The sequence below is a fragment of the Onychomys torridus genome, chromosome X (genome assembly GCF_903995425.1).
Source record: "Onychomys torridus chromosome X, mOncTor1.1, whole genome shotgun sequence".
NCBI lineage: Eukaryota > Metazoa > Chordata > Mammalia > Rodentia > Cricetidae > Onychomys > Onychomys torridus.
The window spans coordinates 90,049,857-90,076,090 of NC_050466.1; the positions used below are offsets into that span (position 1 = coordinate 90,049,857).

Here is a 26,234-nt window from a genome sequence, read left to right on the forward strand (position 1 = left end):
ACACACACACACATTCTCTCTCCCTCCTTTCTCCCTCCCTCTCCCCCCTCCTCTCCCTATAGATTAGGATGTAGGATGTAGCTCTCAGCTACTGCTCCAGCACCTGCCTGCACACCACGATTCCTGCCATGATGATAATGGACTAACTTATGAAACTGTCAGTCAGCCCCCAATTAAATGCTTTCTTTCATCAGAGTTGCGTTGGTCATGTCTCTTCACAGCAATACAAGAATGACTATTACATACTAAGTTAGAGGCTAGCCCTGACTGCATGAAACACTGTTGTTGTTGTTTTTAAAAAAGAGGGACCAGGCAGTGGTGGCACACACCTTTAATCCCAGCACTTGGGAGGCAGAGGCAGGCAGATCTCTGTGAGTTCGAGGCCAGCCTGGTCTACAGAGTGAGTTCCAGGATAGACAGGGCTACACAGAGAAACCCTGTCTCAAAAAACAAAAAGGGAGGAGGGGAAGGAAGGAGAAGGGAGTAGAAGGAAGGAATAAACAAAGAGAGGGAGGGAAGAAGAAACCAATGCAAAAGGAGAGATTTATAATCTGAGAGTTGAAAGCAAAAGCAATAAAATGAAAAACAAAAACTTTCCTTGTGAAACAAAACTTATCCAAGTTAATAAAGCTCCAGTATTGGTAAAGTATAAGAAAATGGACACTCATGTATGCTTGATAATAATATACATTAAAACAAACATCTAAGATAAAAATTGACAGCAGGTATCAAACACTTTTATTAATTAATATTGTTCTTTAACCATTCCATAAATTTATATAATATATCCTAACTATCCTCTCCCACCACCCTCTTTTATTCCTCTCATCCTTATTTATCAATTTTTAAATGTTCATGCATTAGATCCAGATGTTCAAATTCTACAAATCTATCCTATAAGCACATTTCATATACAAAACATACATTTATTTGGATGCTTACTGTGACATTGTTTGTAAACTAAAATGCTGAAAATCACCTAAATGTTTATTAGAAAAGAAGCAAGTTACATACACTTGTGCCATACACCTGTAGACATGGCTACTTGGAAGACTGAGGCAAGAGGACTGAGCTCACAAGTTTGAGATCAGAGATCAGTTAAGGCAACCTAGTGAGACCCCATATCTGAAAAGTGCCATAACAGTAGGGAGAGTATAACTCTTTGGGAGAAGCCAGGAGTGCTGGTTGGTTTTTATCAACTTGACACAAACCTAGAAATTGAGAAAATACCCTGACCAGACTGGCCTGTAAGCAAGTCTATAGGGCTTTTTTGTTTGTTTGTTTGTTTGTTTGTTTGTTTTTCAAGACAGGGTTTTTTCTGTGTAGCCCTGGCTGTCCTGGAACTTTCTCTGTATACCAGGCTGGCTTCAAACTCACAGACATCTGCCTGCCTCTGCCTCTCTGAGCCACCACAACATGGCAGGATATTTTCTTAATTAGTTATTGATGGTGAAGGGCCCAGCCCACTGTTGGTGGTGCCATACCTGGGCAGAGGGTTATAAGTTCTATCAAAAGCAAGCTGAGCAAGCCCTGGGGAGCAAGCCAGTAAGCAGTGGTTCCTTCATGGTCTTTGTTTCTGTTTCTGCTTCCAGGTTCCTGCCTTGAGTTCCTGCCCTGGCTTCATGATGGACTGATCGCGAAGTGTAAGATGAAACACAACCTTTCCTCCTCAAGTTGCCTTTGTTCATGATAGAATCCCTAAGACACCAGGTTTCTATTAAAGTAAGCAAGTAGAAAGAGTTGAAGAGGAAATTTAGGATACAGAAACTTATCTACAAGGCAATCGGCTTCCCAGTAAAAACAATGCAAATACTTGGCAAGGGATGCAACAGTGAGTGGATGATTGGCAGTGAGGGAAGACAGGAAAGGTAAGAGAAAGAAAGCCAAAGGAATTTAAGAAAGTTAACAACAATTTTAAAAATGGCCCCAAAATCTTGTAGAAAAAATGGCTTTCAGATGGTGGACCAGTCTACTAAATCTACTAAAATGCTCTTTTACTGCCCTTCAAAAATCTCCTAGTCGCCAAAGAGAGTATCTGTTACTATAAAGCTTTCCATGATAGTCTGTGGTTAAAGAATTAAATCTTTCCCTCAAGTTCCACAAAAACGTATTCAACTGCTATTATACAGCATCTCACTTTGGATTAGAGGCACTCAGACCTGACAGACAGAAGGAACAGTGTCTATTTATCCCTTGAAGTATTATTTAAAATTCTGTGCATACTTGTCCATTTTTCTATGGGGATGAGTCCACAGTTTTTAATCAAATTCTGGAACAACTGCTGTAGTGTAAAATGTTCATTGATCATTTACTAAGCTATTTTATGCCAGACACTGTAAATACACAAATGAAATAAAAAGATCCAAGAGCATTTTAGATGAGACAGACAGATGAGTAAATATGGTATTACAAAATATAGAAGCCTAAATGAAAGGAGAGACATATCATTACCAAGTCTTGATTAAACTGAGGACTCTACTACAGTCCTGTGGTCAGACAAACCCTACAATGTAAGGACAGCTACTTTCTCAAAATTAAGGTGACAACTCAATATAATCTTTAAAAATAAAAGGCTGGAGCCGGGCGGTGGTGGTGCATGACTTTAATTAATCCCAGCACTCGGGAGGCAGAGCCAGGCGGATCTCTGTGAGTTCGAGGCCTGCCTGGTCTACAGAGCGAGATCCAGGAAAGGTGCAAAGCTACACAGAGAAACCCTGTCTCAAAAAAAAAATAAAATAAAATAAAATAAAAATATAAAATAAAAGGCTGGGCAGTGGTGGCACACACCTTTGATCCCAGTACTCAGGATACAGAGGCAGGCAGATCTCAGTGAGTTCCATGCCAATCTGGTCCACAGAGCAAGTTCCAGGATGGTCAGGACTACACAGAGAAACCTATCTCAAAAACAAAACAAAACAAAACAAAAAACCCAAAACAGTATGATTTTCTGTGGAATATTTAGCTGTTTCTAAAAATTATTAAAGAAATGTCTGGCCGGGTGATGGTGGTGCATGCCTGTAATCCCAGCGCTCAGGAGGCAGAGGCAGGTGGATCTCTGTGAGTTCGAGGCCAGCCTGGTCTACAAAGTGAGTTCCAGTAAAGGCACAAAGCTACAGAGAAACCCTGTCTCAAAAAACAAAAAAAAAAAAAAAAAAAAAGGAAGGAAGGAAGGAAGGAAGGAAGGAAGGAAGGAAGGAAGGAAAGAAGGAAGGTCTGAAAAACAAAGGAAGACTATGCCATAGCAAGCTGGACATGGAGGTACATGCTCCTTTGAACATGGAACTTTGAGAAGACCCTAGTCAGCATACAAAGGCTATGGGTCAAAGAAAAAGTAACAAACCTAAGGTAGTCATTTGAAAAGTATGATGTTGGCAAAACAAAATAAGTGATCCAGAAACAGACTCAGGTATATAATAAGATTCAATATATGATATAGATGGAATTTCAAATCACTCAGAAAAAATGTTGGGACAATTAATTACCTATTTAGAAAAACATTTCAGGGCACAAATGTATCATTTATAAAACCCAATTCTAAAAAGTTTCAAGAACAGGATAAAACTTAGTAGGAGAGTAAATGTGACTGAACTGTATTATAGACATGTATAAAATCGTCAAAGAATACACTAAGTATAAAACTAAAAAAAAACACCCAGAACAACCTTGTATTGGATAAATACTTGATCCTCAGAACTACAAGAGTTTTTAAGCTAATTGGATTCAAAGACTATGGGAAAGCATTCATGCTTGTACTATAAACTTAGCCAAGAACGAATAGCTGGGGAGGTCATAGGCCCTAGGGGGTAAAGCTACTACTATTATTTTGCCAAATACACATAATATCAAAAACTGCCTTCGAAATCCTTTATACCACAGATGACTGCAGCTCTCAGCCCTCATCAAATTTTTCTTTTTGCTGTTGACAGCAGGTAATACAGACACAACTGATCAAAGTGCAGAAAATAAGTGGTTATGGAGTGATCAGCCTTACATAGACACACACACACACACACACACACACACACACACACACACACACACCCCTCAGGGACATGACAGGGCCATTATACACATAAACTCACAGCAGACGTGGCTACCTGTAGGACCTGCACATGACCAAGACAGTCAGCATTCCAGCATGAACAGGGGAGGCTGGAGAAGGCCCATCCCTACCTGAGGAGTTAATAGACTTCTGGGAGAGAAGAAGGGAGGGTCATTTTGGAGATATGGCCCTCAGTAGGTTGCCCGTGTTCCAGTGGATAGCCCTACATGCGCACGCATAAGAGCAACATTCACTGAACTCAGTGGGTTATTTTTTAAAAAAAAAGAATAAGGACTTAGACAGTGGATATTGGAGGGAGGTCCAAGATGAGCTAGAGAGGGGAGTGAATGGTGGTTATGACCAAAATACATTGTATACATGTATGAAATTCTCAAAGGATAAATACATTAAAAAGTTTTTAGTCCTATGTGGTAGCACACACCTTTAATTTCATCACTAGGGAAGCAGAGGCACACATTTCCATGAATTCAAGGCCATCCTGGTCTTCATGGTAATTTGCAGGCTACCAGGGCTACATATTAAGACCCTATATGAAAATAAGTTTTTAAATGCTTTTCCTCAGGGCTGGGGTATAGTATGGTTGATAGTATGCTTCTCAAAGCATATAGTGTGTGTATGAGGCCAGGTTCAACAGCCAAGACTGCATAAATCAGGTAGAGTTGCATGTACCTTGAATCCTAGCACTTGGTCAGTCACTACAAAGTGAGTTCAAGGTCAGACTGGGCTTCATAAGACCCTGTATCAAAAAATATTTTCATCAATTGTTTTATCTATCTCCTTGTAGTTGAGTCATAATGGCCCACAAATGGGAAAAAAGTCTGGGAAGATACTTCTGTCAGTAAAGTATTTACTTGCCTTGCAAGCATGAGGACCCATCTAAAAAAAAACCAGGCATGGTGGTGCACACTTGTAATTGCAGGGATGCGGGGGAGGGAACAGGAGGATCCCTTGGACCTGCTGGCCAGTTATTCTACCTTAATTGAGTTCTAGGCCAAATCGAGACCATATCTCAAAAGGATCATCAAGGAAACTTCTCTTTGCCAACAGACAGAAGCTACTACAGAAAACCACAACCAATCAAAATACAGAGTTGTGGAGCCAAGACCTAATGGATACATCTTCGAAACACTCCTGCACTTAAGGCTCAGGGAACACAATGGAAGAATGGGGAGGAAAGACTTTAGGAGCTAGAGAGTACTAGGTGTTTTGCCATAAGACTGTGTCTCCTAGTAATGGCAGAAGCTACATCTGTAAAGTCTTATCAACATGGCTGCCTAAACATGAGCTGAAAAAGGACAACAACAATAAACATGCCAAAGTAGAGGAAGGGGTCTGCTCACAAGGCCTCAACCCTACACAAAGAACTATAGACAATTAAGGAATTCTGGGAGCAGAAGAAATAGTCTTCCCCAGGGAAGAGCACACCAATTGGTTATCTGGTACCAATGGTCAGCCCTGAAAACATACATACAATACAGACTGAGCAGGTTGTATTTATGTATTTAGGAACATATGTATGTATGCATACATACATGTATGTAACAACTATTAATGAAAAAAGGCCATGAATTTCAAAGAAAGCAAAAAGGGGTGTATGGGAGGAAAGGCAAGGGAGAAATTTTGTAATTATAATTTCAAAAATTAAAAAATGGGGGAAAAAGAGGGAGGCAGCCTTGAAGTGCAGATTGACTCATGTAGATATTTTGAGAAGAATCCCTTGATAGTTAAGTGTGGAAAACAGGAATAAAATCTGAAGTCTCTGAGGGTTCCATTAACCCAGGTTTACTGCAAAGTGACAGAAAACACCATCACAGCTCTTTTTTCCCTTTGGATTTTCGAGACAGGGTTTCTCTGTATAGTCCTGGCGCTCACTCTGTGGACCAGGCTGGCCTCGAACTCACAGAGATCCACCTGACTCTGCCTCCCAAGGCTGCCACCACACCCAGCCCTCTAGCACAGCTTTTGACAGGAACATAAGAAGCCTGAAAACATAGGTGATTTATGTTAAAATTGAAGAAAGCTGAGAATCTAACATTTGAGTGGAAACTATAAATGTATGAGAGCAGAAAACTTCAGGCAAATCTTGCACTGAGTGTCTTTTGCAGTAGAGGCTGACTATAATAGAAGTCCTACCAGGCTTGAGTCTCCAACTGAAAGTATTGAAAACACTCTTGATTTGCAGAATAAGGGTTAAACGCCTTCTGAAGACACATATCTTCATCATCTAAAGTGTTTCTTTTAAGTTAAAGGGTGGTAACTTTGACATGGGACCTAACTTAGAGAAGGTAAGTCCACAGTTCAGTCAAATAGTCATATGTGCTTGGTAAAACAATGGGATACTTTGAAAGCAGCTTGTATTCTTTTTAATTATTTTTATGTTCACCATCACTTTTAAAACATAAACATATGTTAGGCAGAGGTCTTAAGGAAATATACTTATTTATTGAGCATTTTTAAAAAGGAGGGGGAAGAGTTCTTAAGGATGACACCTAAAGGTTGTTCTCTGATACCCCCCATATACATACATATGACACATGCATAAATTTTAAAAAATAGAGGTTGTGAGTCATCTTAGCAGGTTAAAGGTGCTTGCTGTCAAGCCTGACAATCTGAGTCCAATCCCCAGGATCCATATACTGGAACCAGAGAACCAACTTCACAAGTTGTCCTCTGACTTACATACACAACACTCCACAGCATGCACATTCATGTATACACACACCCACAGACAGATAGATAGATAGATAGATATAGTTACTTTTTAATTAAAATAAATGGAAACAATTTAAGTGTCCTCAGCATATGAATTAACAAAATGGGATGGGGAATGAATGGAAAATTATCCAGCCTTTAAAAGAAAAGGCATTCTGATATGTGCTGCAACATGGATGACCCTTGATTTTACGCTAAAGTGAAAGAAGCCAGTCCCAAAAAAGTTAAATAAGGGTGAGTGAGATGGCTCAGCATGTAAAGGCACTTGCCACCAAGCCTGACAACCTGAGTTCAATTCCAAGACCTACATGGTAGAAGGAGAGAACTGATTCCTGCAAGTTTCCCTCTGACCCCCACACATGTGCTATAGCACTTACAAGTGCACACATACACAAATAAAAATGCAATAACAAAAATCTAAGAAATATTCCATTTATGAGATACTTGTGATTGTCAAATTCAAAGAGACAGAAAGGATAATGTTTGTTCCCTTAGTAATGGGAAGTTACTAAGTTTAAAGTGGAAAAATGAAAAAAAGTATTGAGATATACGGTGGTAATGGTTGCACAACAATGCAGACATGCTTAATGCCACTTAGAAATGGTTAGAACAGCCAGGCATAATACACATATCTGTAATTCCAGCACCTGGAAGGCAGAGGCAGGAGAACTGCTGTATATTCAAGCCCAGCCTGGTCTACAGTGAGTTTGAACCACATAGGGTCATATAGTAATATCATGTTTCAAAACAAAAACAAAAACAAAACAAACAACAAAAAAAGTGTAGTGACACATGCCTGTAATCTAAGGGCTTGGAAGACTAAGACATCAGGAATGCCATGAGTTTGAGGCCAGCCTGGTTTATATAGCAAGTAGCAGGCCAGCCAAGGCTATACAGCATGACCTCATCTCAAAAAAAAGTTAAAACAGTAAATATTATTATACATAATATATGTGCACACACATATACATATTTTTGTAATAATATATGTGGTATATTTCAATGGAAACAATAGAAAAGATTAAAGGCAGAAGCAGATATAAGAACTTAGTTGTCTCTTACTATGGCAGATATCAATGTAACTTACAAAACAAATGTCAATTTTATTCTTCTAATTCTTGGCTTTGGAAAAGTTATTTTTCAATGGAGTCCTGCGATCACAGTTTGAGAAAATGAAGAGTCAAATAAAGAATGGCCACAACACTATTGATTGTAAAAATAATAAAGTTAAAACAATCCAGTTGTCTATCAATAAGAGAACAGTTAAATAACCATTTATAGATATACTATGGCATATTGTGTATATTGTCTTACATTTAATGAATCTAGTAAATAACATTTCCAAAACACTGACTGAGAACTTAAAGCATGGTAATTTGTAGAAATAAAAACGTAACACAATGGATTTTCTATGGTAAACTGATGTGTGTAGAAAGGTGCACAAAGTACAATCATATGACAAAAGACTGGCTGAAATGGTAGCACAGGAATGGACACTTTCTGGGTCAGACATCTGTTCTTCCCATGGACTTAGTACAAAGATCTTCAGTCTCCAGCTTTTGTGGCCTTTCCTGCTTCCATCGAGAATCCTGTTGTAGCAAGGAAGGTCAAATATGCCAGCAAATACCCCATTGCTCAGACCCAGGACCTCAGCAAACAAAAGGGAGAGCTCCAAGTTGGCCTTGATGTACAGCCTAGGGAGGACTTCATCTAACAGCCATAAAACCTATATGACCTGAGTCAACTGTGTCAAAACAGGTGATATCTCTGAGACACATGTAAAGTGTGAGACTGTGAAGCGTGTTCAGGCTGTGGGCAGGCCATTACTAATTCAGCCACACAAGTTAGGCAGGCCTTCACTTTCAAAAGCAGCATCACAGGGTTCCCACTGGTTTCCCATACCAGTGGCTTCCTGTGGTCCTTCCCTCCATTAAGAGACCAATCAGGAGAGGGAATGTGCTTCCACAGCATACAAATAACTACAGGCTTGCTCATTTCTGACTGACATACAGCCAACCAGAAGAGTGGGATCTTGTAATTTGGCCTTCTATTTAAATTAACATGTTGTTCTTGGTCCCCTCCCAGAATTTAAGGTTTGGATCTAGGAAAAATAACAAAAGAAGAGGTCCAAGCTGGATCCAAGAAGCAAATTACATTTCCATGTGGATCCATGGGAGTTGCTCTGGACTTGTCCTCAACTGGTGCTAATCTAAGACAGAATTGGTCTTAAGAGTACCTCATACAAGGTTGCATTGCCAATGGACTAATGAACTTCATTGTCCCCCAAACGCTAATGGGAAAAAATAGGAATATTCAGGGCCATTAACTTAAGAGTGATAACTAAATTTGTTAAAGTGGTAAGGATCTTTAACTGACAGAAAGATACTGCTTCTAGAATGATCAAAATTAAATGTGTGGGCAAAGTTGTAAGCTCCTAACAGTTAGGTATCATTACAACTAAATGCATCCAAATTAGAATTATGAAAACAACATTTTCACCAAATACCTTTGATAATTGTAGATTATTTAAATTTTTACCCTGTTTAGCAGGGAAAATTCTTGTGAGGAAACAATTTCCTTATTTAAGGGGAGCAACAGAAACAGTCATTTGATATTTGTGAAGGGAGTCTAAACTATACTCTATTTTTTTGTTTTTTCAAGACAGGATTTCTCTGTGTAGTTTCAGTACCTGTCCTGGATCTTGCTCTGTAGACCAGGCTGGCCTCAAACTCACAGAGATCCACCTGGCTCTGCCTCCCAACTGCTGGGATTAAAGGCATGCACCACCACAGCCCGGCTAAACTATTCTCTTTTTTTTGTTTGTTTGTTTGTTTGTTTGTTTGTTTGTTTTTGTTTTTGTTTTTAGAGACAAGGTTTCTCTGTATAGCTTTGCACCTTTCCTGGAACTCGCTTTGCACCACCATGACAAGGCCAGAGGCTAAATGATACTCTTAAAGAAAGTAATTTAGCACAGCTTGGTGGCCCATACCTTTAAAACCAGCACTTGGAAGGTAGGTAGATCCCTGTGAGTTCCCAGCCAGCCAGGACTTCACAGAGAGACCCCTGTCTCAAAAAAGTAATTTAGCTGTAGCTATCAAAGTACAAATTGCACACACTCTTTGACTTAGCAATTCCTTCTCTCAAAATCTATCCTACAGAAATACTTAGACACAGGAGAAAGATTAAATGTAGTATTTATAACAGTGAATGATTGGAGGCAAGTTCCCATCAATAGGTGAATTGTTAAATTGTAATAAAGCTATACTATTGAATGTTATACCATTGTTTTTCTTTTCAACTTTCTAAATGAAGTGTCCACGTATTAATGCAAGAAATACACAGTACATTCCATATTCATTTTCATAGTAGTAAAACAACATCCTATTTTTAAAAACTATACATATGTGCAAATGTTCCTCTATGTTTATGTATGAGGACAGAGGGGAGAGGGAGGAGGGAAAGGGAGCTTTAGGATACACCAATTCAAAGTAATTTTTAGAGAATGGGAATAGGAAAGAATGAGGAAAAAAATCTTTCACTTTTTACTTTAATACGCTTGTTTTGTTTAAATTTTGCCTATTTACATGAACTGCTTTTGAATTTTACAATATACTATTTTAACAAAAGTAGCTCTTTGGTAACCAAATCAAGAGAGTTATAATTTATATAATTTAAATAAGAATAACTCCATAGCTGGGTGTAGTGGCATATGCCTGTAATCACAGCCATGGAAAGGAGAATCACTCAAAGTTCAAGGGTATCATGGTCTCCATAGCATGACTCTGTCTCAAAAGACACGCAGACACACATGCAACTCCATGTAAGTTACTACTACCAAAATTTTTCATCTAGAAAATTTAAGTTAAATTTAGAACAACTATAAACTCAGTTAAATATCTGTGATCATTCAATCAAATATCTTCATTTTATAGTTGGAAAAAAAAGCTTGAAGTCGTGAAACAATTCACCTAAGGTCCTCTAGCCAACCACAGCCAGATCCAGAAGTCAGTTTCTATTCCAGCCCTGGTATTCTTTCTACTTCCTTTCAGATTTTCCTGAGTCTTCATTCTGATGACACAGTATGAAATATTCTTATCTCCTAAATATTAGATGTCACTGTATTTAAATGTTAGAACAAAAATACATAGGGAAATGAAAACGTAGCTAGATGTGGTGGTGTACCCCTTTAATCCCAGCACTGGGGAGGCATATCTCTGTGAGTTTGAGGTTAGCTTGGTCTACATAGGGAGTTCCAGACCATCCAGGGTTACATAGTGAGGTCCTATATCAAAAAATGTATACTATTACCACATCCTTGAAAAGCTGACTCTCAGCAAAAAGTTATTGTATTCTAGAATAAAAATATATAACAAACTAAAATGTGTATACCTGTTAGCAAAAATTTTAAGAGCTTACTACAACTAGACAAAAAAGCATTACTGATACATTTTCTTAAAAAGAAACACATGGATAAAATTTCTACCAATTATTTTGTTACCTAGTTTTCTCCTAATTTAAAAAGTATTTATTTATTTAAATTTATTTCTGTATGCCTTTGTGAGTGTACTACACCATGTGAAAGCAGTTAACAGTGGAAGCCAGAAGAGGATGCAGGATCCCCTGGGACTGGGGTTTTAGATGGTTGCAAGCCGCCATGTGGGTGCTGGGAATTGAACCAGGGTCCTCTGGAAGAGCAGCCAGTGCTCTTAACCTCTGAGCCATCTCTCCAGCCCAAAGATTTGTTTTCTCTTATGTGAATGTTTTGTCTGTATAAATGTGCCCCACAGGCATGCACAGGCGTGCCTGGTGCCCATGGAGGTCAGAAAAAGCATCAGGTCCCCTGGAACTGGGGTTACAGATAGTTGCAAGCCATCATATAGGTGCTGGGAACTAAATCAGGGTTCTCTGCAAGAGCAACAAATGCTTTTATCCACTGAGCCATCTCTCCAGCCCGCTTCTAATTTTTAATCTATCTTTAGCTGACAGTTCCTGTTAACCATCTTAACCCTTTACCTTCAGTTTCTCTAGGTAAAGGAACTTATATCTACATACAAACTTTTGAAACCACTAGAGAAGATCCAGACATGCTGGCATACAACAGTAAATGGCAGCACTCAAGAGGTTAAGCCAGAGGATTCTTAAGAGTTCAAGGCCAACCTGGGCTACATAATGAGTTTGAAGCTAGCCAATGTTACAGAGTAAGACAGTCAAAAACAGACAAATAAAGCCACCATAGAAACCACCTATTTAAAGGAGCCTTCAAAGGGTTTAAAGAATCCTTTCATGATATTGATAATTATTCCTACTTTGTATGTCTTATATAAGAATGAGTATCTATTTTTTAAAGCATAGACAGACAATTGAAATTATTCCTAATTTGTATGAATATCTTTTTTTTCCCCTGAGGACCGAACCCAGGGCCTTGCACTTGCTAGGCAAGCACTCTATCAATGAGCTAAATCCCCAAACCCAAATATCTTTTTTTTAAAAAGTATAGATAGACAGACAGACAGGGGAGTAGGAAAAGAAATCTAAAAATAAAATTAAACAATTTGTTGTATAAGCAAGTCAAAAAAAGAAAAGATGAATGATACGTGGTGGGTGGTCAGAAGGGGAGAAGCAAAGAACCACAAATTAAATTATTCATGAAGTTGGGCATGGTGACTTGAGTCCTGAAATCCTAGCATTCAGAAGCCTGAGGCAGGAGGATCACCCATGAGTTTGAGACTAACCTAAGTAAATAGTGAGTTATAGGTCATCCTGAGGTACAAAGTGAGACTCTGTCTAAAAAAATTAAAAAATAGGCTGGGCGGTGGTGGCGCACGCCTGTAATCCTAGCACTCGGGAGGCAGAGGCAGGTGGATCTCTATGAGTTCGAGGCCAGCCTGGTCTACAAAGCGAGTTCCAGGACAGGCTCCAAAGCTACAGAAACCCTGTCTCGAAAAAAATAAATAAATAAATAAAGCCAGGTGTGGCAGTACAAGCCTGTAATGGCAGCATTTGAGAATGGAATCAGATCAAGAGCTACATAGCAAGTTCAAGGCCAGCCTCAGCTACCTGACCCATCTCAAAAAAAAAAAAAAGTTTAATTGCTAGGATGTATAATCAGAGTAACAACCACCTAACTTTGAGCTATAATTAAAGGAGTGCTCAGTTTTAGACTCCCTGCTTAGGCACAAATGAAGACTTTGAAAATTTCAGAATTATAAAGATAAAAAGGTTAAAAAACCAAGTGAAGGAAAATCCGAATGGTTATTGTGCCTAAGAGAATACCAGTAGTGATTCAACAGCCTACAAGGCCATGAAGAAATAGCCATTTCAGTGAGCAGCTGGTCTGAATTACCACAGCAGGTGATTTTGTTGAAATTACTACACCAAGTATTTCAACATAGACAGACATGTCTCACCTAGGATACGTAGCATAGAAAATCCTGTGAAGCCTGTTGTTGTTCACCTCTCCCACCTTTACTAGCTCAACTTCTCATCTCCAATAGGTTAAAGGGCAGGTAAGGCATCTTTGGAATGTTAAGATGTAGGCTTCTTTTAGGTCTAGCTATGTGTAAGATTTGATCTTAGCCTCTGTCTCCTAGAAGCCAATATAAAGTTGAATCTGAGCAATGAAAAAAAAAGGGGATTGATGAGTCGTTGGATGGGAAAGAGGACTTGTATTTAAGGTTCTTAGAAGACCTAGTGACTGTGTTTAAAATGGCCAATTTTCCTCCAAAAAGAGGAAATTGAATTTGTTGAAAATTAAAATTAGTAATAAAAGGAAATCACCTATACAATGCTATCACCCAGAAGGCAGAGACAGGAGGATCACAAGTTCCAGGCAAGCATGGGCTACAAAATGGAACCTGTCTCTGATAAGAGAATAAGTAGGGAAAGGGGATAATTAATTAGCTAGCTCTCATTTTGTCTTATAGAGACTCTTGAATCGTGAAGTCTATGAAGAAATAGAATGTACTCATTCATCTTACTTGTACTTTGACTACCCTACCCTACACCTACCTAGCTGAATACTAGCTATCTAAAACATTGTTAGTTCTTTATTTTGTAGCTACCTTTTCTAGTTATTCTCCAGTTCATCCTGCAATACTGCTGCCTATGAAGGCTGTACCTCTTGATCACTCCTTTCCTTTATCTGACAGAAATACCTATTCTTCCTACTCCCTCAGAAATCTTTTATTCATCTCTCTAATGATCAAAATTTTCTTAACTTCTTTACTTCAGCTGACTCTTCTATTTAAAACCAAATATCACTCTTAGGTCTCTGTAATGTCCTCATCTTTTAAACACATCATTGTCTACCATTGTTTCATTTTAAAATAAATGAAAAGTAGGTTTTCTACCAGGTTGGCCTCAAATTCACCATGTAATGAAGGGTGGCCATGAACTCCTGATCCTCCTGCCTCCACCTCTCACATGCTGTGATTACGAGCATGTGCTATCATGTCCAGCTCTAAAACTATCTTTAATTTACCAAATGACAAGAGTCCTACCTCCTTCATTCCAACCTTCCTGGAACCCATTCTGTACAAGACCATATTAGTTAGATGAAAACACAGACCCATTACAAGTTCTCAGGATTTCACCCACCTATCTGTCTGCATCAAATCTGTTTGAAAAACAACACAATGCAGCAACATCAAATGAGGTAAAAGGACAATGAAAGAAACTGTTGTTGATATGTGGGTGTACCAGAGGATGGGTCTATATGTATGTTTCTGTTATAACACATTACATATGCGTATATAAACACACGTAATGTAAATACATTTAACTCAAATTAGCAAAACTCCACAAACATAAAAATCAGATCAGCTAAATCTGACCTAAACCACAGATATTATATGGCTACTTCCTGGAAGGAGATGCATTATCTATGTGACAAAGTCAGTTGTAAGTTACAAGAAACTATAGGTAAACTACTACAAACAGCCTGAATTCTGCTTTTCTGTAATGTAATATAAATGCAAAGCTTAGTCATCATTTCAGGACAATGGCCATGTTGCATGACTTCTACACAATACCCAGCATGCGCTCAACACTGGGAAATAGTAAATTTACAACTTAAGGAGGAAAACGGAGGCTTGCTTCACAGTGGTTTAATATGAACAGAGTTGAATATGACATTGTCTGACAGAAGAATGAACAGTTTGCTGAATAAAAGCCCCGAGTCAGGATATATACAGAGCAGAAATGGGGCCTCAGAGTCTCAGCACTTGTGCACAATGAAAGAAGAAATATTTTTAAAAATATCTGTAACAGAGGATACAAATCAAAAGGCAGCAAGGACATGGACACTGGTGAGGTGGGAAAGGGCTGCTCAGCCCCCAGCATGGGCTCAGCAGCTAGAGAGCTAATCTATCTCAAGGATCTTCAACATTGAGATGGGCTCCAAGACCCATGTCAAAATCTAATCCTGATCTCTCTGACCAGGAGCACACCAGGATCAGCAATCCTTTTCCCCAAGGACCTACATAGAAAACACAATTCTTTCCACAGCAGGAAGTCTAAGCCAAGAGTCCCAACTTTTACCTGGCACCAGAGTTAACTTGCTTTCATCCCACCATTTGGACTGGCAGCAGGTCCCAGCAAACCAACCACCACCTTCCAAACAATAGCCTAGGAGAGTTGGCAGCCTCAAGAAGCTGCTTTAGCCTCTAAGATCTGAGAACTCTACATCTAGCTGCTAGCCCCCCTATTTCAGTTTCTGGGAACAACACTGGAGTTCCATGGGAAACAAGTACAGGCAGTTCAATAACCCTGTGACCAAGCTGGGGAAGGCAGCAGACACCTCTTGCCTCTGAGCCCCATTCAACAGCTCAAAGTGTTTAGGAGCAATGAGAAACTGTGGTGTGTGTGCTTCTGCCCTTGGGACAACACTAAATGAGATGGGGAAGGAGGAATGGAAGGAGGAAAGTGATGTTGCTCTTCCTTACCACGTAGAGGAACCTAGAACATGACCCCCTCCACCATTCTGGAAGTCACCTGGCAGTGGTAAGTTGCTCTTATTCCTCAAAACCCACAAAGCTAACACATAAAGTCACAAGGGTTGAGGAGAGAGGATTGCTGGCCCATTCTGACTAATTAGCTAGTGAGAAAAATATAGACAGCCAGAGTAGGGAGCCATAAAGGGATAGGGGCTAGGCAATAAGGGCAGCCTACTACCCTATGGCTTTCTTGACTTTGCAGTAACCATGATGACGGGTCCATAAAACCCATACACCCTGCTCCACATATCAGACTACTTAACTCTATGAGGATTACTGCCATGAAAAGCAACAAGGGAGAGAAAAACCAACCAAAAAAGTTGCTGAGAAAACTGGGAGCAGGCCTAGAAGAAACAGTAAGTTTTGGGTCTCTTTACTACCTTCCCCCTTAAAGGAAAATATTCATGCAGGTAGGAAAAGCAGAGATTCTCCCTATTCAGTGTTCCTGGTGAAACCTAAGAATAAGAAAAAGCCCCTAGACTTACAGCATCAGTAATATATCCCAGTGCCTCACCAGCACAAACCCCCCCCCCCCCCAAGGTTAGCCTTCTGGCATGGGTAAAATACCCAAAAATTGCCTTCCAGTCCAATCCCTCCCCCACCCCAACCCCAAGCAAAGAGCATCTGCCTGTGGTTTCCCACCTCTCTTCAGAGAAGAGACACTAGCAGAGTGCCCACATGGTATAGTCTGGTACCAAGGGGCACAATGCAAGACGGTCTATCAGGCCAGGGTATGGGCAGCCAACTTCAGATCAAAAAGAGAGAGAGGCTTAGTGTAAAAATCAATGTCATTTCAGCAGATAAAGTAGAGGACAAGTTGTGAGAGGGACTCCTACTGGCGCACCTTCCCAGGGACGTAGTTCCTATCAATTGACTCCTCCTGCAGGAACATGTGTAGACAGCGTTCATTCTGAGCCAGTGGGTGCCCAGCAATTCTATAAAGAGACCAAAATGGTTATCAGTAGTTTCCAGGATCAGAGAGAATTGGCAGGGGAATAGGAATATGAAGAGAGGAAAAAGGGCATGATCAGCCTTAAGTTTGAGCCTCTAGGGGACAGCAATGGGGTATGACCTAAACTGTAACATTGTAGAAGAGAAATTGAACAGAAGGACAGGGTAGGGAAATTCTAATTAAAAGGGTTAACATGCATTACATTCTCAGGCTTTGACAGACAGGATCAGAATTTATTCACAGGAATGGAGTTTAACTATCCAGTTTGCCCACTACATCATACTACCTATTCCAAAAAGACAAAACAGAAAAAAATATAGAAAGATCATGATAGGTTGGGAGTATAATAGCTTAGAGGTAGAATGCTTGCCTAGCATACACAAGGCCCTGGAATCACTCCCCAGCAAAAAGGGAAAGAGGACAGTATGGAACAAAGGAGGAAGGGGGAGGGGAAGAAAAGTGGGGAGGGAGAGAAGAAAGTTCATGATGGCAAATAGAGTAAGCAGAGCAGACAGGAAATCAGCTTACTTGTTAATAAACTGTTCGAGGCCCTGTCTCCTTTCTTCAATGAAAGATTCCTCAAAGATCCCTTCATCTCCTCGAAAAGGAAGCTGCCGCTTCAAGGCTTTCCCAGGCAGTGGTGGTACTACAATCTGCAGTCCAATAGCAGCCCAGTTGGAGAGGGCAAGAAAGAAAAAAGCAAATGAGATGGTAAAAGGTTCTCCAGTGCCTGCTTGCTTGCACTCTCTCCCTTTCCCCCCTCCCTTCTTCCTTCCTTCCTTCCTTCCTTCCTTCCTTCCTTCCTTTCTTTCTTTCTTTCTTTCTCTCTCTTGCCTCCCTCTACCTCCCTTCCTCCCTCTCCCTTCCCCTCCCCTCCATGGCTGCACGGTGGCCTCCAACTGTGTATATAACCAAGGATGACCTTGAACTTCTCTGATCCTCCCGGCTTCACCTGCCAGGTAAACTGTGTATCTCAATTCTTTTAGGCCTGGGATCCACCATGCCAGGTTCAGCTAAGACCTTAGAACAGTAAAGATGGCTCATATGGATCCAACTTGATTTCTGTAGGACAGATTTACCATCTCAAAAGAAAGGAAGTAAAGTTCAAGCACTGGCAGGCAGTGGTGGCACACGCCTTTAATCCCAAATTTGGGAGGCAGAGCCAGGCAGATCTCAGTGAATTCGAGGCCAGCCTGGGCTACAGAGTTCCAGGACAGGCTCCAAAACTACATAGAGAAACCCTGTCTTGAAAAACCAAAAAAAAAAAAAAAAAGTTCAACCACTCTTCATTTTCTTTAACAATTCAGCACCATCCAAGCATTTAGCTAAGCTTTTCTTGACACATTTTTGCACTTACAGGAGTTTACTAACTTTACAAACAACAAAACAATGGTTAAAAATATTGTTCATGAGGCTGAGGAGATGGGTCATCAGGTAAGAGCATTGGCTGCACAAGCATGAGGACCTGAATATGGACTCCAGGACCCAAACAAAACAGTCCAGCTGGGGGTGGAGGGTAGAAACAGGAGGACTGCTGGAGATTGCTGGCCTAGCTCCAAATTCAGTAAGAAGCCCTGTAAAATGTGTGAGGTAGATAGAGCAGGACACACAACTTGCTCCTCTGTCCTGCATGTGCCCTTGTACCATATACCCGCCCCCCCACACACACACACACTTTTAAAAATAACATAGTCAGCCAAGCAGTGATGGTGCATGCCTTATAATCCCAGCACTTGGGAGGCAGAGGCAGATGTATCTCTGAGTTCAAGGCCAGCCTGGTCTACAGAGCGAGTTCCAGGACAGCCAAGGCTACAAAAAGAAATCATCTTAAAACAACAACAACAACAAAAAAAAAAAAACCTGTCCTACGAGGAGTAGATGGCAGAGGAAGGGGTAGAAAGGAGGTGGGGCAAAGGAACAGGAGGAGAAGAGGGGAGGGGAAACTATGGTTGGTGTGTAAAATAAATTTTAAAAATTTAATTAAAAAAACTATTCTAGATCTCTTTCAAGTTTCTTATCCCCTAGGGCCAATACATTGAGATTGAGTCTATAAGAATGTGTTCACCCTTCCTACCTACTTCAATACTTTATGAAATTGGATCTTATACCCTCTGAGCCTATGCAGATTGCTTCCTCGAATGGTACTAATTAGGGATGAGCTGTACCTTACTATCTCGCTCCAGTTCATTTTTCAGCCACTCAAAGTCACTGTAGCGTCGCCGTACACAGGATTCTTTCAGCTTGAAGATGGGTAGGTTTGTCTACAGGGAAGGAAGAGAAGCCAGGTGTTATGACACTTACTTTTAACACATACAAGGCTGAGGCAGGACGATCAGCAGTTTGAGGCCAACCTAGGCCACATAGGGAATTCCAGATCAGCCTGGGCTACATAGTGAGACCCTATCTCAAAAATAAAAACGAAAACAGGCAATAAGCTCTGTTCAACCAACCTGTGGGGACCACCTGTCAGAAACACTGGAAAAGTCTCAATGAAGAAATAGCTCCTCTGGGACTGAGGATATAACTCAGTGGTAGGACATTTACCTATTCTCTATGAGCACCAGAGTCTGACTCCCAGCATCACAAAAAAAAAAAAAAAAGAAAGAAAGAAAAAAAGAAAAGAAAACTTGTTCCTATGGACCATATACCTAAAACTCTTCGAAAACACCACCAGGTATATATTAACCCTTACCATACCCAATTATCAGAAGTCCCTTGCTGGAGCTGAAGGGTAGCTCAGTGGTAGAGCACTTGCCTAGCATGCTCAAGGCTCTTGGTTCCGGCCCACAAACCCACACATAAAATCCTTTGCTACTTAAAATTTATCTTACAGAGAAGACTCACAGTCATGTTCTAATGTACATTATATTGGTAAATCATGTTATTTGAGCTCAGATGGGTTCCCCACCCCTATTTCATGCCTACATGTTTGTCTCAAAGTGTTCTCAAAGGCCCCGTCTGGGGATCTGTTCCCTTCCTATCTCTGTGACACAGGGGGAAGAGAAGAACAAAACACTCCAACAGTAACAACAGTCTTTGAGAACAACTAGAAGGTAAACCATTTCCAACAGATGTTTATCCCATGATATAAAATTGCCTGCAGTGGAAAAGAAGCTGAAGCTTGGTCATGGGAAGCTCAGCCATGGAGAAAAAGCTCAATCAGGAATTCCAGCTGACTGCCTAACTTCCTGAGATGGTTTCTGCTGGACCTTAGGGATGCCTGATTTGATGATGTTACCTTTCTGTGGCTATTTGTTCCTTTACTTGGAAGCCTCAACCAAGGGGACATTCTGCTGTCTGGGACTCTGTTTGGGAAACTCCAGCTGGCTAAGGCACTTCTCCAGTCAATTTCTGCTGGATATGCTGAGTACCTGACTTGATAGTGTTTTGCTATCTGTCTATCTCTTGCTATTTATTCTTTTACTCTGACTTGTCAAAATCAAAAGTATGGCTATTTCAGATCATTCTCTAGATCTCCAAGACATGCTTCTCTCTGCTTTCTTATTCCAATCTTTTCTATAAGTCCTAGCTCAATTCTCACGTAATTCAGAAAACTTTTCCTGATAATATCAGCTGGGTATATTGCAGTCTACCTCCTCCTTGATCCCTTCTGACATTATACTTTTCTTGAGACCCTGTCTCTAGCCTAGGCTGGCTTCAAACTCCCTATGTAGCGGAGGATAACCTTCAACTTTTGTCTTCCTGCCTCCTTAGGAAATTACATGGGTATACCACCACACCCAGTTCATGAAGTGCCAGGCATCAAACCCAGGGCTTTAGACATGCTAGGCAAGTATTTACCAACTGAAATACACCCACATCCCCATTTCTAAGGATGATCTTGAACTTCTGATCCTTCCATCTCTACAGTTTATAAAGCGTCATATTACGAGGTTTTCTTCAGACGTTTTATGCATCCTGTATGTTGTCTACATGACTAAATGATGATCTTAAGATCAACCACCTGACTGTGCATGGTGGTTGTATCCCTTTAATCCCAGCACTCAGAAGGCAGACAGGCAGATCTCTGTTGAGTTTGAGGCCAAGTCACTACATAGAGAGTTCTAGACTAGCCAGGACAACATAGTGAAACAGTATCAAAAAATCAACAATCATGACAACTTTTGCTTCTCCCAAAATGTAAGGTACCAATACTCAGTTACTCAATAGAAACCAGAATGAATCTAGTTACCCCTTTTACCTAAAAACATGCATAAAGTTAGCTTTCTGTAGCTTACTCATTCCTACATCTTAATCATTGAGAACACTCCTTGGGCTCTGGTGGTAAGAGGAACTTATATTAACAAGCCCATTGAAAAACAAAAACAGGTTGGGGATTTAGCTCAGTGGTAGAGCACTTGCCTAGCAAGCGCAAGACCCTGGGTTCGGTCCTCAGCTCAAAAAAAAAAAAAAAGTGTGTGAAAAACAAACAAACAAAACAAAAAGCTCAAATCTTCATTCCTGTCCAAAAGTTCTAAATGAAAATGGTCAAATACATATATTAATCTAGACCATATTTCTTGCCAGCCAATTCAGAGCAATGGGTGGGTAATAATAGGCACCACCTCTTTCTTCTCAACACAACTGCCTCTAGGCAAAAAAGGAGTATCTTAGCCGGGCAGTGGTGGTGGTGGTGCACGCCTGTAATCCCAGCACTCGGGAGGCAGAGGCAGGTAGATCGCTGTGAGTTCGAGGCCAGCCTGGTCTACAGAGCTAGTCCAGGACAGGCTCCAAAGCTACAGAGAGAAACCCTGTCTCAAAAAATAAAAAAAATAAAAAAAAGGAGTATCTTGGAGTTCTGGTAGAGCCTCACACAGTCCTTACTACCTTAATTTTTATAGTCCCCAAGTCCTAAAGTTGCCTCCCCAGCCAAATAACTGGCCAATTCTACCCAAAAACTATCAATAGGTTTAAATGGAGTCTGATGTACGTAACATTTTGTCATCTAAACTAAAGAACGAGTTTTCTTTAGAGTGTGGCCCCAGGTATGTCTACAATGCTCCAGCGGATGGCCTCATACCCAGAAGTATATGGACAATACAAACTGGACTGGATGGATTGGTTTGGTTTTTAAAGAAGACTCAAAAGTTGGAGAGAGAGGTGGAAATGGATCAGGAAGGAATTAGGAGGGAGTAGGAGTGAATATGGTCAAAATTCATTGTATGAAATTCTCAAAGAACAAAAAAAAAATTTTTTTTTGTTTTTTTGGGTTTTCGAGACAGGGTTTCTCTGTGTAGTTTTGGTGCCTGTCCTGGATCTCGCTCTGTAAACCAAGCTGGCCTTGAACTCAGAGATCCACCTGGCCCTGCCTCCTGAGTGTTGGAATTAAAGGCATACGCCACCACCGCCCAGCACAAATATTTCTAAAAGGAATAAACAAGTAAACACGGTGGCAAAGATCTGTAATGCCAGCACTTGATAAGTGGAAATCGGATGGTCGGTCAGTAGTTCAAAGTCACCCTCAGCTACACAGTGAGACAGTGAGTTTTACGCCAGCCTAGGCTACATGAAACTCAGAAAACAACAACAAAAAATAAGAATAAATAAGAAACTGGAGGCTGGTGAGATGACTGGGCAAGTAAAGGTGCCTGAATCCAAGTCTGACAACCCGAGTTCCATCTCTAGGACCCATATAGTAAGAAAGAACCAAGTCCTGCAAGTTGTCCTCTGACATGTGCTGCAACCCTTCCCCTGAACACAAGATAAATAAATATAAATATAATTTCAGAAATTTTAAGGGCTGGGCAGTGGTAGCGAATGCTTTTAACTCCAGTACTCGGGAATCAGGAAAAGGTGGATCTCTGCGAGTTCAAGGCCAGCCTGGTCTACAGAATAAGTTCCAGGACATGCTCCAAAGCTACACAGAGAAACTGTGTCTCTGAAAATTCAAAAAAAAAAATTTTTAAGAGACTGGAGAGATGGCTCCATGTTTAAGAGCACTTGTTCTTACAGAGGACCCAGGTTCAATTCCTAGCACCCATGTAGCAGCTCACCACTATCCATAACTCCAGTTCCAGGATGCACATGATACACAGACATATATTTGAGCAAAATACTTATACACATAAAATAAATAAATCTTTTTTTTTAAGTTTTTAATTTAAAAACTGTCTTTTTATGGGCGTTGTTGGACTAAAAACAAGAAAAACTATTCCTTCCTTACCCCTAAAGGATGCTGAAAATATTGTCCTTCCATCTCAGCACTTAACCATCTAAGAAAAAAGCTACTACACAGAAGGCTAGTCCCTGGGCTCCAAACTACAAATCATATGAGGAAGCCAGAATTGTATAATACAGGATATTGTGCATGCCTTTAATCCCAGCACTTGAAGGCAGAGGCAGGCAGATTTCTGTGAGTTCAAGGACAGCCTGGTCTACAAATTGAGTTCCAGGACAGCCAGGGCTGTGTGGAGAAACCCTGTCTAGGAAAAAAAAAGAAACATCCATATGAGTATGTATAATGATGTGAGGCCACCATATCACCTCTCCAGACTCCTCAGGCAGGCAGGATCCATTTCTGAATAAAATTAAAGAGAATAGCTTCATCAATATTTATTATATGGAGCTGAAGCTGTAGATCAATGGAAAAGTGTGTGCTCAGCATGCATGAGGTCTAAATTAAATCCCCAGCACCAGAAAAAAATAAATACAAATGATTTTACATATTTTTACAAAAACTAGAGTTCAATAAAACAGTAAAAGCCTTAAATCAACTCAAACCCACAGAATGAAGAACCACCGTCAACTCTATCAACATTATATAGTTAGAACTGTGGAAGGGACTGACGGAAAAAAAAGCTCAGTATACATTTTGCATACTAAGTTTTGCAACTAAGCCTTAACAAAGTAGTGGAAAGAATATGGACTTTGGACTTAGAGACTTGGTTTCAAATCCCAGCCCTATCCAATACTGTTATATGCACTTGGGAAAATTACTTAAACTAAATGCTTTCCTGATTTCTACTTTTTAAAAATGCATACAGAAACTAAAACCTACTCAGGCGTACTGACACACACCTTTAATCCCAGCACTCAGGAGGCAGAGGCAGAAGCAGAGACAGGCAGATCTCTGAGTTTGAGGCCAGCCTTGTCTACAGAGTGAGTTCCAGGACAGCCAGGGCTACACAGAGAAACTGTCTCAGAAAAAAAAAAAATGAAAAGAAAGCTAAAACCTAGTTTGGTACCTGACTCATTGTAGGGACTAGATGGATGGTCTCTGTTATCAGAATACCTAAAGAAGAGAATTATTTCCTTACTAATCTTTAAGGCTCTTATGCATCTAGACAAAATCTCCAAAACCCTAAAAGTAGTCTTTATACTGAACAAGTTATACTTAGGTTCCCTTGAGTAATTAAGCCTTCCTCCATTAACACTTCTCTTTTATCATAGTTTAAAGAATGTAAATTCCATGCTTCTCCAAAGAGATCATTTCAAATAGTCTAGTCTCCACAAGACAAGCAAGGGTTCCTCATACTGCTATCACTTCCCCCCCCTCAGTTTGGAGAGTACCATTTCTCCCAAGACTGTCAAGCACAGGTAGAACAAACATTCTCATTCAATTCTTCTGAAACAAATGAGAGCACCATATGTCCCTTGGCCCTTCAGTGCTATTCAAGAGGGATGCTATTCACAAAGAATATCACGGATCTCCAAACTGAAAAGAAAACACAAGGAAAACTAAAAAGCAGTTCCTAATTTTTTTAACCTGTACCACTTCAACTTGGGAAAAAAAATATGTTTGAGCCATGTACTCTATCTGCACATCTGCACATTCCATCCTTGCACTATGGACTAAGTACTGTGGACTAAGAGAATAAAGTCCCCTGGGGTGCAAACTGGAAGAAGCCATTCCTAGAGCCGTTCTGAAATGTCATGTATTAAAGTAACTACAGACTAGGGACAGAAGAAGCAAATGGCCTTTTACAAAAAAAAAAAAAAAAAGTGAGAGCCAATAAAATCTGAAGTAAACATTCTGCATTCTGGATACTTCAAATCTAAAGGATCAGCAGAGGATGGGAGCAGCAACTGACAATCCACCAATCCCAGTGCAGGGCCGGGTTTCCCCCGCAAGACACGGCATTGTGGTACCTAAGAAACTTAAGCATAAAACATGTCTCTCTTTCAGATGTAAATCTTAGACAAGTCAGCTAAGCATTCAGTCTCAAGATTGCCTTTCTACTTCTGCTAGCTCTCACCAGCCCACTGGCTCTCTTTCCGGTAGTCTTTCCTGGAACTAAAGGTTTGCTTAACTCCATCATCCCAGAGAGCTCTCCTGAGGAATTCGCCGAGCCTGCCCACCGCCCCCTCCCCCTTTAGAAGGACTTCCATAACCTAGTTTAGTTGTGGGACCCAGCGATCCATCGCCCACACCCTGTCCAGCCATGCTTCACTTCTGCCTCGTGAGTACTTGTTTTCCTTCACCCCCGCCCGAAGTCCCCTCTGGAGTTTTCTGTACCCTCAGGCCACAACTGAGTCTGCAGCCTTCTCTCCAAGCCTTTCAAAGCCCTAACCCTCACATGACCCCTCCAGGCTTCCCCGCCTTTAGTCGTCCCCCATGCCCCCTCCCCTCCAGCGTCGTCCTCCCTCAGCTGTCTCCCTCACCCCGTGACTCACCCGCATGCGAACCTCATAGGTGGTGAAGCGCGCGCGGCCCACGCCCACCGTCTGTGGATTAAAGATGTCTATCTCCAGGAAGTTACTTGGCGGCCCGTAAGCATCGGTCAGGTCCTGAGGCTTCGAGTTAAGGCGCCGAGTGTCAGCCACTGCCGTGTCCGACATCTTTCCTAAGAAGAGACCGGTACCGGCGAAGGGGGTGGGGGGACAGAGGCCTGAGGCAAGAGCGCGCACGGCCCCTCCCGCTTGCAAAATAACCAGCCAACCCACAGACAGCGGCGACGCGCACGCGCGCACGCATGCGCGTACGCACACACCGCCTGAGTCTCGAGCCCGTCGGCCTGAATAGCCGCCATGCTGACTAGGGCTTGTACCTTATGGTGAAAGCGTCATTCAGACTTCCGGGTGGTACTGGTAGCTGCCCCGGAACCTGCATCTCTGATATTCCCTGTCCAATACTCCGCCAATCTGTGTTCCTCAATCCCAGAAATTCTCTCATCCCGTGCATCAGTCAGCAGTGGGCACTGCCCTGCTAGCTATTATCCTAAGGTGTTAGACTGAAACCCCAGGTCCCGAAGAAGTCCGGATTTTCCATGAAAATAGAATGGTTTCTGGAAGGTGAGGTTCCAACAACAGTACCAAAAACGTAGAATGCAGCCCCACTACTTGTGCCACGAATAGTTTCAGTTCAAGCTACACCCAACTGAGCATTCGGTAAGCAATACATTATACGTGCCAGGGAAGCAGCAAACTCGAATTGGGTAAACAATAATGGTTTCATGTTCTCGCTTTTCAGCAATAGTGGGTGGATCTTCATTTTCCACATGTTGCTTGATAAAAACTAATTCCAAGTGTACTCAATTCTTTAATTTCAGGACGTTTATTCCATAACTTTTGTCTA

General features: G+C 41.0%; 1 protein-coding gene across 2 annotated transcripts in view; it reads right to left on the minus strand.

Annotated features, from left to right (window-relative positions):
* Positions 1 to 25,630, minus strand: part of Snx12 (sorting nexin 12) — an 81,278-nt gene extending 55,648 nt beyond the window's left edge. For both annotated transcript variants that reach the window (XM_036174228.1, XM_036174229.1), the window contains exons 1-4: positions 25,334 to 25,630; positions 18,886 to 18,981; positions 17,249 to 17,373; positions 16,613 to 16,703 (exon numbers count right to left, since the gene is read on the minus strand). In XM_036174228.1, the coding sequence (XP_036030121.1) occupies positions 16,613 to 16,703; positions 17,249 to 17,373; positions 18,886 to 18,981; positions 25,334 to 25,498 (477 nt within the window). In that variant the 5' untranslated portion in view covers positions 25,499 to 25,630. The remainder of the gene's footprint in view (positions 1 to 16,612; positions 16,704 to 17,248; positions 17,374 to 18,885; positions 18,982 to 25,333) is intronic.
* Positions 25,631 to 26,234: the final 604 nt, after the last annotated feature.